The sequence below is a fragment of the Apteryx rowi genome, unplaced genomic scaffold, assembly GCF_003343035.1.
Source record: "Apteryx rowi isolate R43461 unplaced genomic scaffold, aptRow1 scaffold_171, whole genome shotgun sequence".
Lineage (NCBI taxonomy): Eukaryota > Metazoa > Chordata > Aves > Apterygiformes > Apterygidae > Apteryx > Apteryx rowi.
The window spans coordinates 1390586-1402999 of record NW_020447986.1 but is presented as its reverse complement, the minus strand read 5'-3'; the positions used below and the strand labels follow the sequence as shown (position 1 = coordinate 1402999).

At 42.9% G+C, this 12414-nt stretch overlaps 1 protein-coding gene across 1 annotated transcript in view; it reads right to left on the bottom strand.

Moving 5' to 3' along the window:
* Nucleotides 1-12414, bottom strand: part of BACH2 (BTB domain and CNC homolog 2) — a 154339-nt gene that overhangs the window by 48367 nt on the left and 93558 nt on the right. The window contains exon 4 of the mRNA XM_026060821.1: nt 2948-3202. Within this exon, the coding sequence (XP_025916606.1) occupies nt 2948-3190 (243 nt within the window). The 5' untranslated portion in view covers nt 3191-3202. The remainder of the gene's footprint in view (nt 1-2947; nt 3203-12414) is intronic.

Genomic DNA, 12414 nt, shown 5'->3' with positions numbered 1-12414 from the left:
CCCAGGACATTAATTTTCAACTTCTGTTTGAAAATTTTCCACTGATGGTATAACTCCCTACATGACAAATTAAGTCAATTCTCACAGAAACTTTTAGAACTAGTTCATGAGTTCCCAGGGTTCTGCAGACCACAGACTAGAAAGGACCTTTCTAATTTATTTTAACAAAATATAAATAAGATGATTCTTCCCCTTATCAGCTCTTAAAAACAAGAGTGTTTTTGTTCCTTTTGTAAGGAGCTCAGACACTCTTCTTGGTGGCATTTCACATACCTTAGCACAGGAACCTACCAAAGTGCACAGCATTTTGAAGTAGAGCAGCACCACGAGCAGGGAGATGTGTACCTTAGCCAAGCAATAACTGAGAACTAACTAACTGCATCGGGCAGATTTCTGTACCTCCAATGACTAAGAGATGTAAGGAAACTAGTCACTGCGCAAATTAGATTCCATGGAGTTATCAGAAATTAATTTGCATGTGGAAAATATCTGTACAACTAGGCATTAGTAACTGTAGGCACCTTTTTTCTTTAGGCCAAGAGTTCTTTTCCAGTTTGAAAAAGTTAAAGCCTTGGTGCTCTGCAACTAATCTAGGCATATGGCAAAATAATGGTATAGCTCTCAGGTGGAACACGACAGTTTCAGAGTACTGAAAAAAACCTTAAGAATTAGATTATTTTCTTCTGCAAATCCACTGACTTCAGCAGAGCTACGACAGCAGACAATTTAACCCTAATTCACTAGAGCTTTTTGATTTTTCACTGAGATATATTTTAAAATGTAAAATCCCAGTAATTACACTTCATTTATCTAAAGGGGATTCACTTAAATAGGATTCATTTATGGTTGGACCGGAGGAATTTTTTTTTATGTAGTATCTCGCATAAGACATACATAAAGACAAATCTTCGCGTTTTATCTGTTTTGTCATATGAACATGGGACCGTGTCACCAAATCCAGTCCCCTGGCCGTGCAGGCAGACACACGATGATCTTTTTGCAAATGGAGTCCCACCCTATTCCTGTCACTGGCTGCCTGCCTCAGCCCCTCACCACTGCTGCGATCCAAAATCTGCTAATTTCCAATCTAATTTTACTTTTTAAAAGCCAGTTGATACTCGTCAATCCTTGTGTTGACATTGTCTTTTAGTCTTAAAGAGAAACTCTGCCCCTGTCTAAAGCTCTCTGCCTAGACGGAGCAGTAGCTGGGCACACTCGTCACTAGTCTTTTCTTCTCCTCCTTTAAGCCAGGCTCATTCTTCTCATCATCCTAGTCACTCTTCTCACACGTCTATATACTTATTAGAGTTTCAGTGATTTTTCTTGATATATCTGGACCAGTGTCACACACTGTAGCGGTCTCTTGAAGGCTTTGCAGAGCAGCGTGGACACTCTCCTGTCTCCTCATGCCTCTGTACCACCCCACCCCATGTGCTCTGTGACCTCTCTGCTCCCACCCTTGCTTTGCAGCTTAAAAGCTGGGCGGCACCAACTGAAACACCATTCTTCCACTGGAAATTATTAGTGGACGCTGTGTAGAATCACAGTGTGCATCCTAGCATGTCTGCTGCGATACATCTAAACTCTTATGCAAAATGTCTGGGTTAAAATTTCTTCATGAGTAATATTCAGTGTCAAGACTCATGAAGTCACACCCGGTGACCTATTTCTTCTCATACCCTCCAATTTGTGCCATGACAATGTCATGACACCACTAGAGTCTCAGGAGAGCTAACTCAGAGGGGAAAAAAGGTGCATGACACTTCAGTCACCTGTCATGATTTAAAAATGTATAGTACTTCTTAGTGGGCTTTAAGCAAATAATGTTGAAAGAGATGTTCACCTCATTCTGTATACCAGAAAATCTTCCTGTTGACTGATTGCCTTCGCTTCCCTTGGGGACATCAACGTCCCTTGAACTACAAGCTTGAACAGGACACCCCGGGGCAGGCAGTGTTGGCACCGCAGAGAGGCCCTTCTGCCAGGTGGCAGCAGCACCACACGGGGGGACGCGGTGTGTGGTGATGGGAGGATTTGTCAGCAGCTGAGTGCCTCCTCTCTCCTCGCGGCAAAGCCACCAGCGTGCCYGGCGGTAGCTCTGATATCACAAGCTTAGAGCTGTGAGGAAATTACACTGGGGGTGGAAGTCAGCCAGTGAGATTTTGTGGTAAAACAAAGTAAACTTTCCAGTGAGGTATGTATTTTCTACATCCCTTTGCTTCCTGCTGTGTGAGCCACTCTGCATGAGAAAAACCTTGCTTTTTGAAAGAATTTGTTCAGCTTTGCTTTCTTAGTGGAAAACACATGTCCTGAAGCCGTTAAATCCCAAACTAGTTGTGCAGGGAAGAGAAAGGAAGCTAGGCTGAATGAGATACAGGAAAGGGGGAAGACAAGAACAAGGATATGAGCTGCTGGAAAGGGGTGGATAGCAATGAGACTCCAAAATAATGTGACAGTTTAAATGATTTTTCAACAATAACCTGCTGTCTAACAGCCAAGTGATCCCTTTCAAATTTCCTGTCTGGAGAGCCAGAAGAATATTAGGGTACTGATAATGTACTGAAGGAAGCTATAGTAATTAAGTGACCTCTGTGTGGGTACTACTCTTTCAGCCATGGTGAGAACGGCAAGCTGAAATGTTTTAAAGCTTTGCTATAGTAACTGCTAGAAACGCTGGCAGGTTTCGCTTTCCCCCAGCAAGGAAGGTTGGTGAATTTGTTCATTCTTTAACTCCCCAAGGGCTTCCAGCAATTCGCAAGCAACCCAAACGCAAAAAGCCCAGCAGCAGCTGTGCCGCGGGAGGCCCCGAAAACCACGCCGCCTTCCGACCGGCCCGCGACCCCGCCGGCTAGCCGCCTTGCACCTCGGCAGAGCGCAAAACGGCTTTCCTCACTGTGTGGCAAAGAGAGGATGGTGTTTACGGCTGAGAAACGATGACATACTGTACCTCTTCTGGCAGGCTGACAACCAGGTCATTTTCCGTCTGCCCTACCAAGGCCTGCAAGAAGTATTCGCTGCAGGCGGCCAGCACAGCCCGGTGGGCGCGGAACTCCTTCCCCTCCACGATCAGAGTCACATCACAGAGAATATCCTGCTTCCGCTGGTCATTCAAGCACAGGAGAATATTGGTACAATGCACTGTTGACTCATACACATACATGGGGGATTCAGTCTTCTCATCCACAGACATTCCGTTCACACCCTGAAACACAAAAACAAACAAACAAACAAACAGGCAGTGAGGAGAAACACAGCCGGCGGGCGCCCGCGGTTAGCGCACTCCGAGCGCAGCGGGGAGGTTACGTCATCCTTGCTGGGTCTGGCACGATTGTGGCGGCAGAACTGCTGAGCGGCACGTTAATTCTTAGTCAGAGCAAGTTGCTCGGGGAAGGGATCTGGAAGGGCGTTTGTGTCATTGGTTTGCAGCCCGCCACACTTCGATTAGCAGGTCTTTCTCCCCCCCCCCACCCCCAAAGCCTCCCCTCATAAAAGCCAAAATAGAGTTTAGGCTGGAATGCAAAGCGCTTTCTGTCAAAACCCTTCGACAAACTACTGTGCATCTGCAATTCTTGATTTAGCAGATGCAATAAAATTACATGGGAAATTTTAGAAGATTGCAGCAAAAATAAGCAAGAGTGACACTTCGGTCTTCTAATAGTGAAAAAAGAGTTTTGTCCTTGCTTCTTTCATTTTCACCTTAAGGGGAAAAACCCTCGAAAACTCAGCCTGTACCCAAGTGGACAGTGCTCCATGTTTACCCTGAGGACTGCTGCTCAAGTGAGAAGGAAGATGGAACTGTACTTGATGAAGGCAAGTCACTAACTACAGTGACCTAATTTCTCAATAGGAATTAAAGATATTTTAAACCTTAAGGGGGAGAGCAAGATTTTTAGTGGCTTTAGAAAAAGTTCATTTCCAGGTATGGCTAAGGCAACGCACGTTCACTGGGGGTTTAATGTCATTTACAGAAAAGGGCACTTTCTGAATTCCAGACTCATATACATAAGAAATCCCCTGACCTATGTGGAACTCCAGCTATAGGTGGCAGGGCAGCATGTGGGTGCTGGGGTTTGCTCCTGCCTCGAGATAAGTCGTAAGTCTCTGTGTACTGACAACAGACCAGACATTTGTAGGATGTAAAATATTCATTACAAGTTTCTGAACTGGGAAGTTCCCAGCCTGCTGTTCTGCAATTTCTGACATATACAGAACTGTCTGTGCCTTTGAACACGGGGATTAGACTTCTGGTGGTGGTAGTGGTGGTGGGATGTCAACTTCCCTGAGTACCCAATGCTGCATGAACCCCATGCACACTTGGACACGATGAAGTAATTTTTCTCTTACCCTTGGCACACTGAAGTCTTTTTTCTCTTACCCAAACCTTTCCACTGAGCACCTAACTGAATCCCGTTTGCTTTGTTTTCCCATTTTAATTCCTCTGACTAGAAAAGTGTTAAACCCTATGCCATATCTGAATGCACTGCCTACCTCAACACAAACTGAATACACTTGTTTTAAGGCTTAAATGGGAAAAAGGATTATTTTATTTGTATGTATTATTCTAGCAAAAGACTATCATTTTTATTTTCCCCATATGACTGCATAAAGACATATAAAAGATGTGCACATGCAGAAAGAAGAACTTAAGTTTTTCAGGCCGAAGCAGAACAAACTGATGACTAAGTTGGCAAAAATGTGCAAGTCACTATTCAGTCACAGACTAGAAAATCACATCTTAGTTTAAAAAGAAAAACCTGTCAAAGACAAAGAAACGACAAAACCAGTCCTCATGCACTCAACTTTCTCAGCTGTGAAGTCCTTATGTATAGACACTTAGGCTTAATCCGAACGCTGCTGTTCTGACTACAAGTTGCCAGTCTTCTGAGATCTGCTGCCGAAAGGGAAGCCGTATACACATGCAAAATTCAGGTATTTTACAGAATTATTTATTTTCCTTATCACAAACAACAGCAGCACTCTGTGAGGTGAGATTCAGAAGCATACAGTGCTAAGGCTTACAAACCAGTGTATTTCGGCATAATACTGTTGCGCTGCAAATATCTGACTACTGTAAAAAGTGGAAGCAGACTTTCTCCTTTGTTCCTTTGTTAAAGTGGATCTTTAAGCATTTTCGGTTTCTTTTAGAATTTACGAGTACACAAGTACCTACCAAATGACTTCAAAATATTTCTCTTGCCATACATTCAAACCAGGACACCCTTTTCTTAAAGTTGTAATTCAAAAGATACTAGTAATCTAGCCAAGAATGGATTTAAGAGGATCTGCTTGCTTCTTTCTAAATATATACTAAACTTCTAAAGAAACTCTCCAACTTCTCTAGCTTTATAGGAGTATTTAAAAGCCAGAGGTTACAATGCCTCTTTTTACAAAATAGGTATTTTCGCCAACATTACAGAAGTATAATATTACTGGATTTCTTAATGGAATGCTTACAACTTCTCTTTTACTGATATTTTCAGTATTTACTGCTGACTCACGCTATGTTTCTGAGTACGCAGCTGAAACGCCTACATTAAAAAGAGCAACCCAATATCCAGTATCCCTTCACTGACTTTTTATCTACAGAAAAGATACAAATCTATCTGTATATAGTAGGGGAGGGAGACTTTTTTTTTTAATGTTAAAGGCTGGCTTTCTTAAGCAGAAGAAAATTCACTAAATTCTTTTTTTCTCATGAAGTGAGACTGGTGAGAAGAATAGACAGCAATCATTTTATTAGCACTATGGTGAGGTAAAAGAGAAAATGATACTTAGCTCATCCCACTCATAGTTTTCTGTATAACTGAGCTCTGATGCTAACGATAACGTTACAGTGAGGTTCTAAGTGGTCACTCTTGCGTGCTATGAAATGCAAGAGTTTACAAGAACAATCTAGTGGGAAAATCTGAGAGTTGCAAATGACAATGCAATGGGGAAAGCTTTTCAAAATTTTTTTTCCAGGCACGTCTTATGCCTGTAATGTCTGAGGTGATGACGAAATGTCCAAGAAGTCTGAAACCTGGCAGGTAATGAACAGAAAATCAATTACATTTTCATTTTTTTTTTTAAAAATACCCTTTGCCTGAAATTGCACTCCTTTTTTTTACAGTAATAGTGCAATTTCTGTGAATCAAACACTGAATTTGGTTACTAATTAGTAATTTCCTACTTTTTAACTACAGCTCTCATTAAGAGTATTTTTTAAAATTGGTTTTATGCCCTGTAAGGGCTGAAGATACCACGGCGTATTTCCCCACTGGTGAGTGAGCCTGTCTTCTGTGCTAGGAAATGTGATTGATCCAGTACTGTAACTGCACCTCCTGCTCTGGTGGGTCACTAGCCATGCTCCTGGGAAGGATCTCAATCCCACCGCTCCAGTTGCTAAGGCGTTTCTAAGACTCTGGCAGTCTTTAATTACAGTTGCGACTTCGTGACAGCCTCCGACAACCAGGGGCTTCCTGAAAGCAGCTCCACGACATGCTCCTGGCACCCTGCAGGGATGCCTTGGCTGGTGGCTGCAATCTTGGTCAGGTACAAACTTCCCCTCGCTGTGCACTTGGCCACCTCCGGAAGCACACGGAGCCCTGAATTGTGCACAGGGAGGCCAGGGCTAGGCTAGGGCTCAGGACCACCTATTTATCAGCTTTTAATGTGTCAACAAAAGTGATTTACTGTCTTCCCCTCTCCATGATCTAGAGGAGACTGAGTGACCTCTAGGCATGGGGTGATTCCTATCCAAGAGGGTTTTATACTGCAGGACAGGAGCAAGACGGTGAAGCCCTGCACTGGGAAATGCATTGTTTATTTTCATGGAGAGAGGGTTGAGAGTGCAAAGAGGTCACCTTAGGGCTTTGGCATGTAGTAGTAAGAGAGCAACCAGAATTCCATCTTTTGTTTTTTTTTTCTCCCCGGAAGAGAAAAGCAGAGATCAGGTATTGATCCTGAACTCTGATGCAAGTAGGGGTGGAACTCTCTTATACAGGGTTAATTCAAAATGCGTAATTTTTTGCTGAACTCAGTATTACGCTGAGCTTGCAGAATCTTCTTCATAGAAATGATTGTAACACACTTGCTACTTCTTTCAAACTGAAGACAGAATGACGTARCAAGCCCTTCTCCAGCTCGAAAGAACATGCTGTGCGTTTGTTTGCATATAGGTCAACATACTGCCAGAAAAAGTCTCTTTGAAACAAAACTTTCCAGAAACTGGCAAGAACTATTGTGGGCAAGGAAAGCACCATTGAAACCTCACACAAAAAAATTGCTACAGGCCAGCAACTGCAGCAAAGCAAACTGGAACTTTGCTTACACAGTACTTCCACAGAGACTGGTGGGAGATCCCACAGAGCCTCCTGCATGGCTAGCAAGGAGGAGGCACACTAAGCATCAAGAGACCAAAAAAGTTGCTCGTGGAATATCCACATCACTTACGTTTGCAGGAAGTCATCAAACGGGCTGGCATTCATGCATAACTCTCCAGGAACTTATGAACAAACTGGCTGAGCTGCTACCAAAATTACATTACCTATTATGAAAACCAGCTCCAATCTGGCAAGATTAGAGGGCAGGCAATGCAGTATCTGTTCTTAAAGGGACTCATCAGGAAGAGAAAACCTTTTATCATTACAGACCAGAAAGTCTTGCTTCAGAACTGGGTTAATTACATGAAAAGGTAAATCTAGATCATGGTGGAGTTACAGAACACTTAACCAAGCAAATTATCATCATGACAAAGCAGCATGGCTTCTGCAAAGGGAAAGTCATGTCTCTGATCTGCTCTATCAGAATTCTTGAAGTGTGTCAAATTAGYAGTAAGGAACATTGGTATATGTAATTAGTGTTGACTTTCAAAAATCCTTTGATAAAACCTTTACAAAAGGCTGCTAGAGAAGCTCAACTGTCATAAGGTGAGAAGCTGTACCAGACTGGAAATGACTTAGGTTAAACTGTGTTAAACAGAGCAGGGATACATGGTCCATTTTCAGCAGGTGAACAGTGAAACACCGCAAGACAGGACACAGCAGCAGCACCAGCTGACAGCAGCCTACAGCCACACCACCCTCAACACACCCAAGCTTATTTGATCTCCAAAGCTCTGCAGGGTCCAAAGCTAAGCAGGTTGGATGGGAGACTGCTGGGAATCCTAGGGGACCTAATAGCAGCCTGCTGCTACATATGGGGACATCATCAAGAAGATGGAGCCAGGCTCTGCACAGTGGTGCATGGTGGGATGACAAGAGACAACGGACATAAGTTGAAACAAGAGAGGTTTAGACTGGGTATCAGGAAAAACTGAGGGACAGGTCGCCCGGAGATGTTGTGCCATCTGCATCCTTGGAGACTTTCAAGGACAGACTAGACACAGCCCTGAGCAAGCTGTTTTGATCTCCAGCTGGTCTCTCTAGCCAACCTGCATTGAGCAGGAGGTTGGATGAGACCTCCTGAGGTCCCTTCCAAACTGAATTATCCCATGATCCTACATTTATCAGAGACCTAGAAGTCCACACATGTCAGGGAGATTGAAAATTGATAAAATCAGTTCAAATGTCAAAGGTAATATGAATTGTTGGGAATTTCAGAAAGACTTAATAAAACAAAGAATTAAGTCAATGACAGGGTGACAGACTATATCCAGGGCAATCTATTGCACACAGGTGGCAAACAGAACAAAATATAATTTCAGCAACTAATTGATTCTTTACAGTCAATTTGGAATCTCTCAGGAAGAAGAAAGACTGGAGTATCATCACCTATAGCTTTAAAGGTATCCAATAAAGTTAGACTCAAAGGCAGCGCTAAGAAAGAGAAATATTTAAAAGAGGAGAGATATTTTCTAGTCACTTCTAGTGTAGTGTAGTGTCCATATCTGATTATCAATGTTGAAAAAGGGAGAAAAGAAATCGTCAGGAGGACAATGGAAGTGATTACTGGTGAGGGAAGAGAAAGAGCCCTTCTAAAGACAACACGCATGACTGATTTTATAAAGAACCTACAAATAATGCAAAATAGAGGATAAAAGGTCAAAGCGGCACTACTATTTATTGTCTCTGATGTTACAAATACAAGAGGACACCCCAGTAAAAGAAGGAAGACATATGCAGAGTTTTTAAAARCAAGTTTTGATTCCTGACCATACACACGTACTGAAATTGTACCCTGCGCTACACAGGAAGATGCTTTGGAGAGTTTTGTTTTGTTTTTTTGGGGATATTCCACTGTAACTGCAATAACTCCAGTCTGTGGAAATGACCACCCTTGCAGGTTCCTGGGGAAAGAAACTTGTGAAAGGATTAGTTACACCTCATAAAAATATCCACGGCCACATTAATCAGGATACAAGTTCACACAGGACAAGAATTTGCATGCTTTGGGGCACTGGTCAACAACAGACTGCCCGGGGAGACCCTGTCTTCCCCCATCTGTTCTGACCGTCCCACCACTGTCTGGGAAAGAAATTACTTGGCTGATGCAAACACAGGCGAAAATCCAAACCTGCCCCCTCCGTAGGTGCCTCCCTGACCACTCGCCCCCCCATACCCCCGTAAAAGGTGCACAAGCTGCAGCAGAAGGGTCCTCGCAGTCCTTCTGTGGCAAAACACCTACGAGGAAAGCGATGGTGAAAAAATGAGGCATAAGGGCACCCTGAAGCACAAGATCACTTTGCATCCCGTGAGGTGTAAGCCCTATATCAGAGCCACAGGAGTATGCATAGGAGTCCCAAGAACTTCACTGTAAAGGTCAGCAAAGCCTTATTGGTATCTCCTCATTATGTCTATAACATTATATTTTGGCACGGAAGCCAACTGATAACACTCTGTGATTTCCCACTTAAGGAATCGGAGTACCAGTGACACTGTTTTACATTGACCCAGTGTAAAATGAACTGTAGGTTTAGCTTGGAAGCATATGCTACGGCTCACTTTATATCCTGATATACAAGGTGACTCGCAGCTTTCTCCTGATCGTGTTGTGAGAGGAACAACACTGGACTGCGGTTATTTTTAGTTCCATTTCACAGTCTTCCAACCAACTCATATAAAAATAAAAAAAAAGACACTTAGGAATAACTTGAAGCGGACAGCTTGAACACATATGAGGCTCTCTGGTCAGAGGCAGCTGGGCAGTCTGCACAGCACATTTGCATGTAAATGTCTAACAGTATTTCTTTTCAATAGGACACAGAGTGTGAAAAATGTTCTTGTGTTCTGACGTTTTCTACCAATTTATTTTTTCTACTAATTTAGCAAAAGGCACTAGGGAAAAAGCGGCGGGGGGGAATGGTTACCTCACATGAAAACGGTTACCTCAAACCCAGCGACGATAAAAGGAGCATCACTTTCCAACTGTGATGATAAAATTGAGCGGAACTAGTACCTCTGACACATGGCAGCAAAACCACATTAGATTTGGCAGTTTCTAGGGATAAACATGCACTGTTCTTAAGTAGCAAGTGTGAGGAAAATATTTTTCCAGGGCTTCCTTCCCCATCTCCTAATACACTTTTCTATGAAAAGACTCATTTTACGCAATCAACACTTTGGTATTAAAGAAATGTATCAATAACTGGCACTTCAGAGCTCTTAAAATGACCATCGTGATAATTGGTTATTGAGATCTCTCAATTATAGATGTAACAACAAAGGATATGATTATACTGTCACTGCTTTCCTTTTAAAGAAACTATTGAAAAGCCTAATGATTAATTCACCAATTTTGAGAGCTCGCTGTAATGACAGGAGACTATATACAAAGGTCTCTTCAGTGAGCCCATTATTCAATTAATAAATGCTGAATACCAAGCAGTCATAGTCATATGAAACTCCCAAGAACTGTGTGAATTTTTAACCAATTAATTATCAATTACAACATCATAAAACACCAGCACAAAAATAGAAATAATGAAATTTAATTATACATTATTCTTCCTAATTGCTGCAAATACTATACAAGACTGATTTTAATTAATAATTCATACAGCAATAAAGTATCAGGAAAGATAATTACACAGTGCCACAATTCTCACACTGATTTCTGTAATTACAGATTACAACAGTGTTAGCAATTTAAAAAGGTTAGGGAGCAGTAGTAATTTGCTATGTCATCCTCAGCAATATTAATGTCTTCTTCTTTGAGCACCCCAGATAACTGAAAATAGAATAACGGACCGTCAGGCTGCATGGGCCTGCCTACTGCCAAACATACTGCGGGTGCCAGAACCATTAGCAAGAATGTCTTCAGAAATGAGCTTTTCACATTGTTCAAGGAACTTCTGCTATAAAGCAAAAGATATACTGCCAAGTGGAGAAGACATTATAAAGTGTTCTTCGGCAACTGGGGACACGCATCGCTGCTAGCTCAGCCACAGCTGATGTTGCTGACCCTGCCACCTCAAAGAAAGATCTTCCTTTGACCATGAGCTGGAAGGAGGATATTTAGGAGTAACTCAGACAGGATTTAACTGAGGGTGCACTGCAGGAGAAGGCTGGCTGGGCACGCAGCAGGGCAATGGATAACGCTGGCCTCCTGCAGGCACCAATTCCCATCACCGAGGAGCTGCTGCTTGCATGGCTGCAGCACAAGCCACCGCGTTTCCCGCCCCGTGAGCACCCTGCAGATTGCCTAAAAGCTTTGCATGGCCCAAGGGCCACAGACCAGTCAGCCACCATGGAGCTTTGCTGGGGCAATGAGCAGGAGCTGGCCAAGAGCTGGGCAGAAGCTGTCCCCTCTCAGCCCTGTTTCTCTAAGGCATGCTTCAYATGCTTTCGAAGTATTTGCAGATGAGAATACCAAAAATAGACAGGAACACTGTTGAGTCCTCGACAGTGAAACGGCTGCTTTTGCATGGCCATAAACCGCCACGGTGCCCAGATGTTTGCTACAGGAACTAAGTCCCATTGCAAAAGTCAGTTCCCAGGTTCGCTACGTTGGGCTAAATCCTACCGCACAACATGACAGCGACCAGGAGAAAAGGAAAGCAAGATAGACTCTGATCCCTGGCTGAGAGCTTTAAAGAGAACTGCTGAATATAACGTTTGCCTGTCGCATTTTGGTTACTTACAATGGCTTCACTATCAGCAGATTGCACACACGAGCAGAGACATGCGGCTGCTTCAGTTCTGCAACGGATCTTGTATTCTTGTTTTTTTTAGAAGACGAGACAGGATGCCCATAGACTCCATGATGAATGCTTATTTAAACCCCAGGTGTCTACTCTATAGAAGCTGTGCTTCAGGTTGTTCAGAGATTGGTACCATAAGGAGCCAGGGATTCCCAGTGGAGGCTACTTTGAAGAGTCCAAATATATTTATGTTTCACATACAGATAAAATCCATTTCTTGACTTTAGGGGGTTGTGTTGTTATTGTTTTGTTTTTTGAAAGAGTAACCCAGCTGAACAAGGTAATGATAGCTTGCA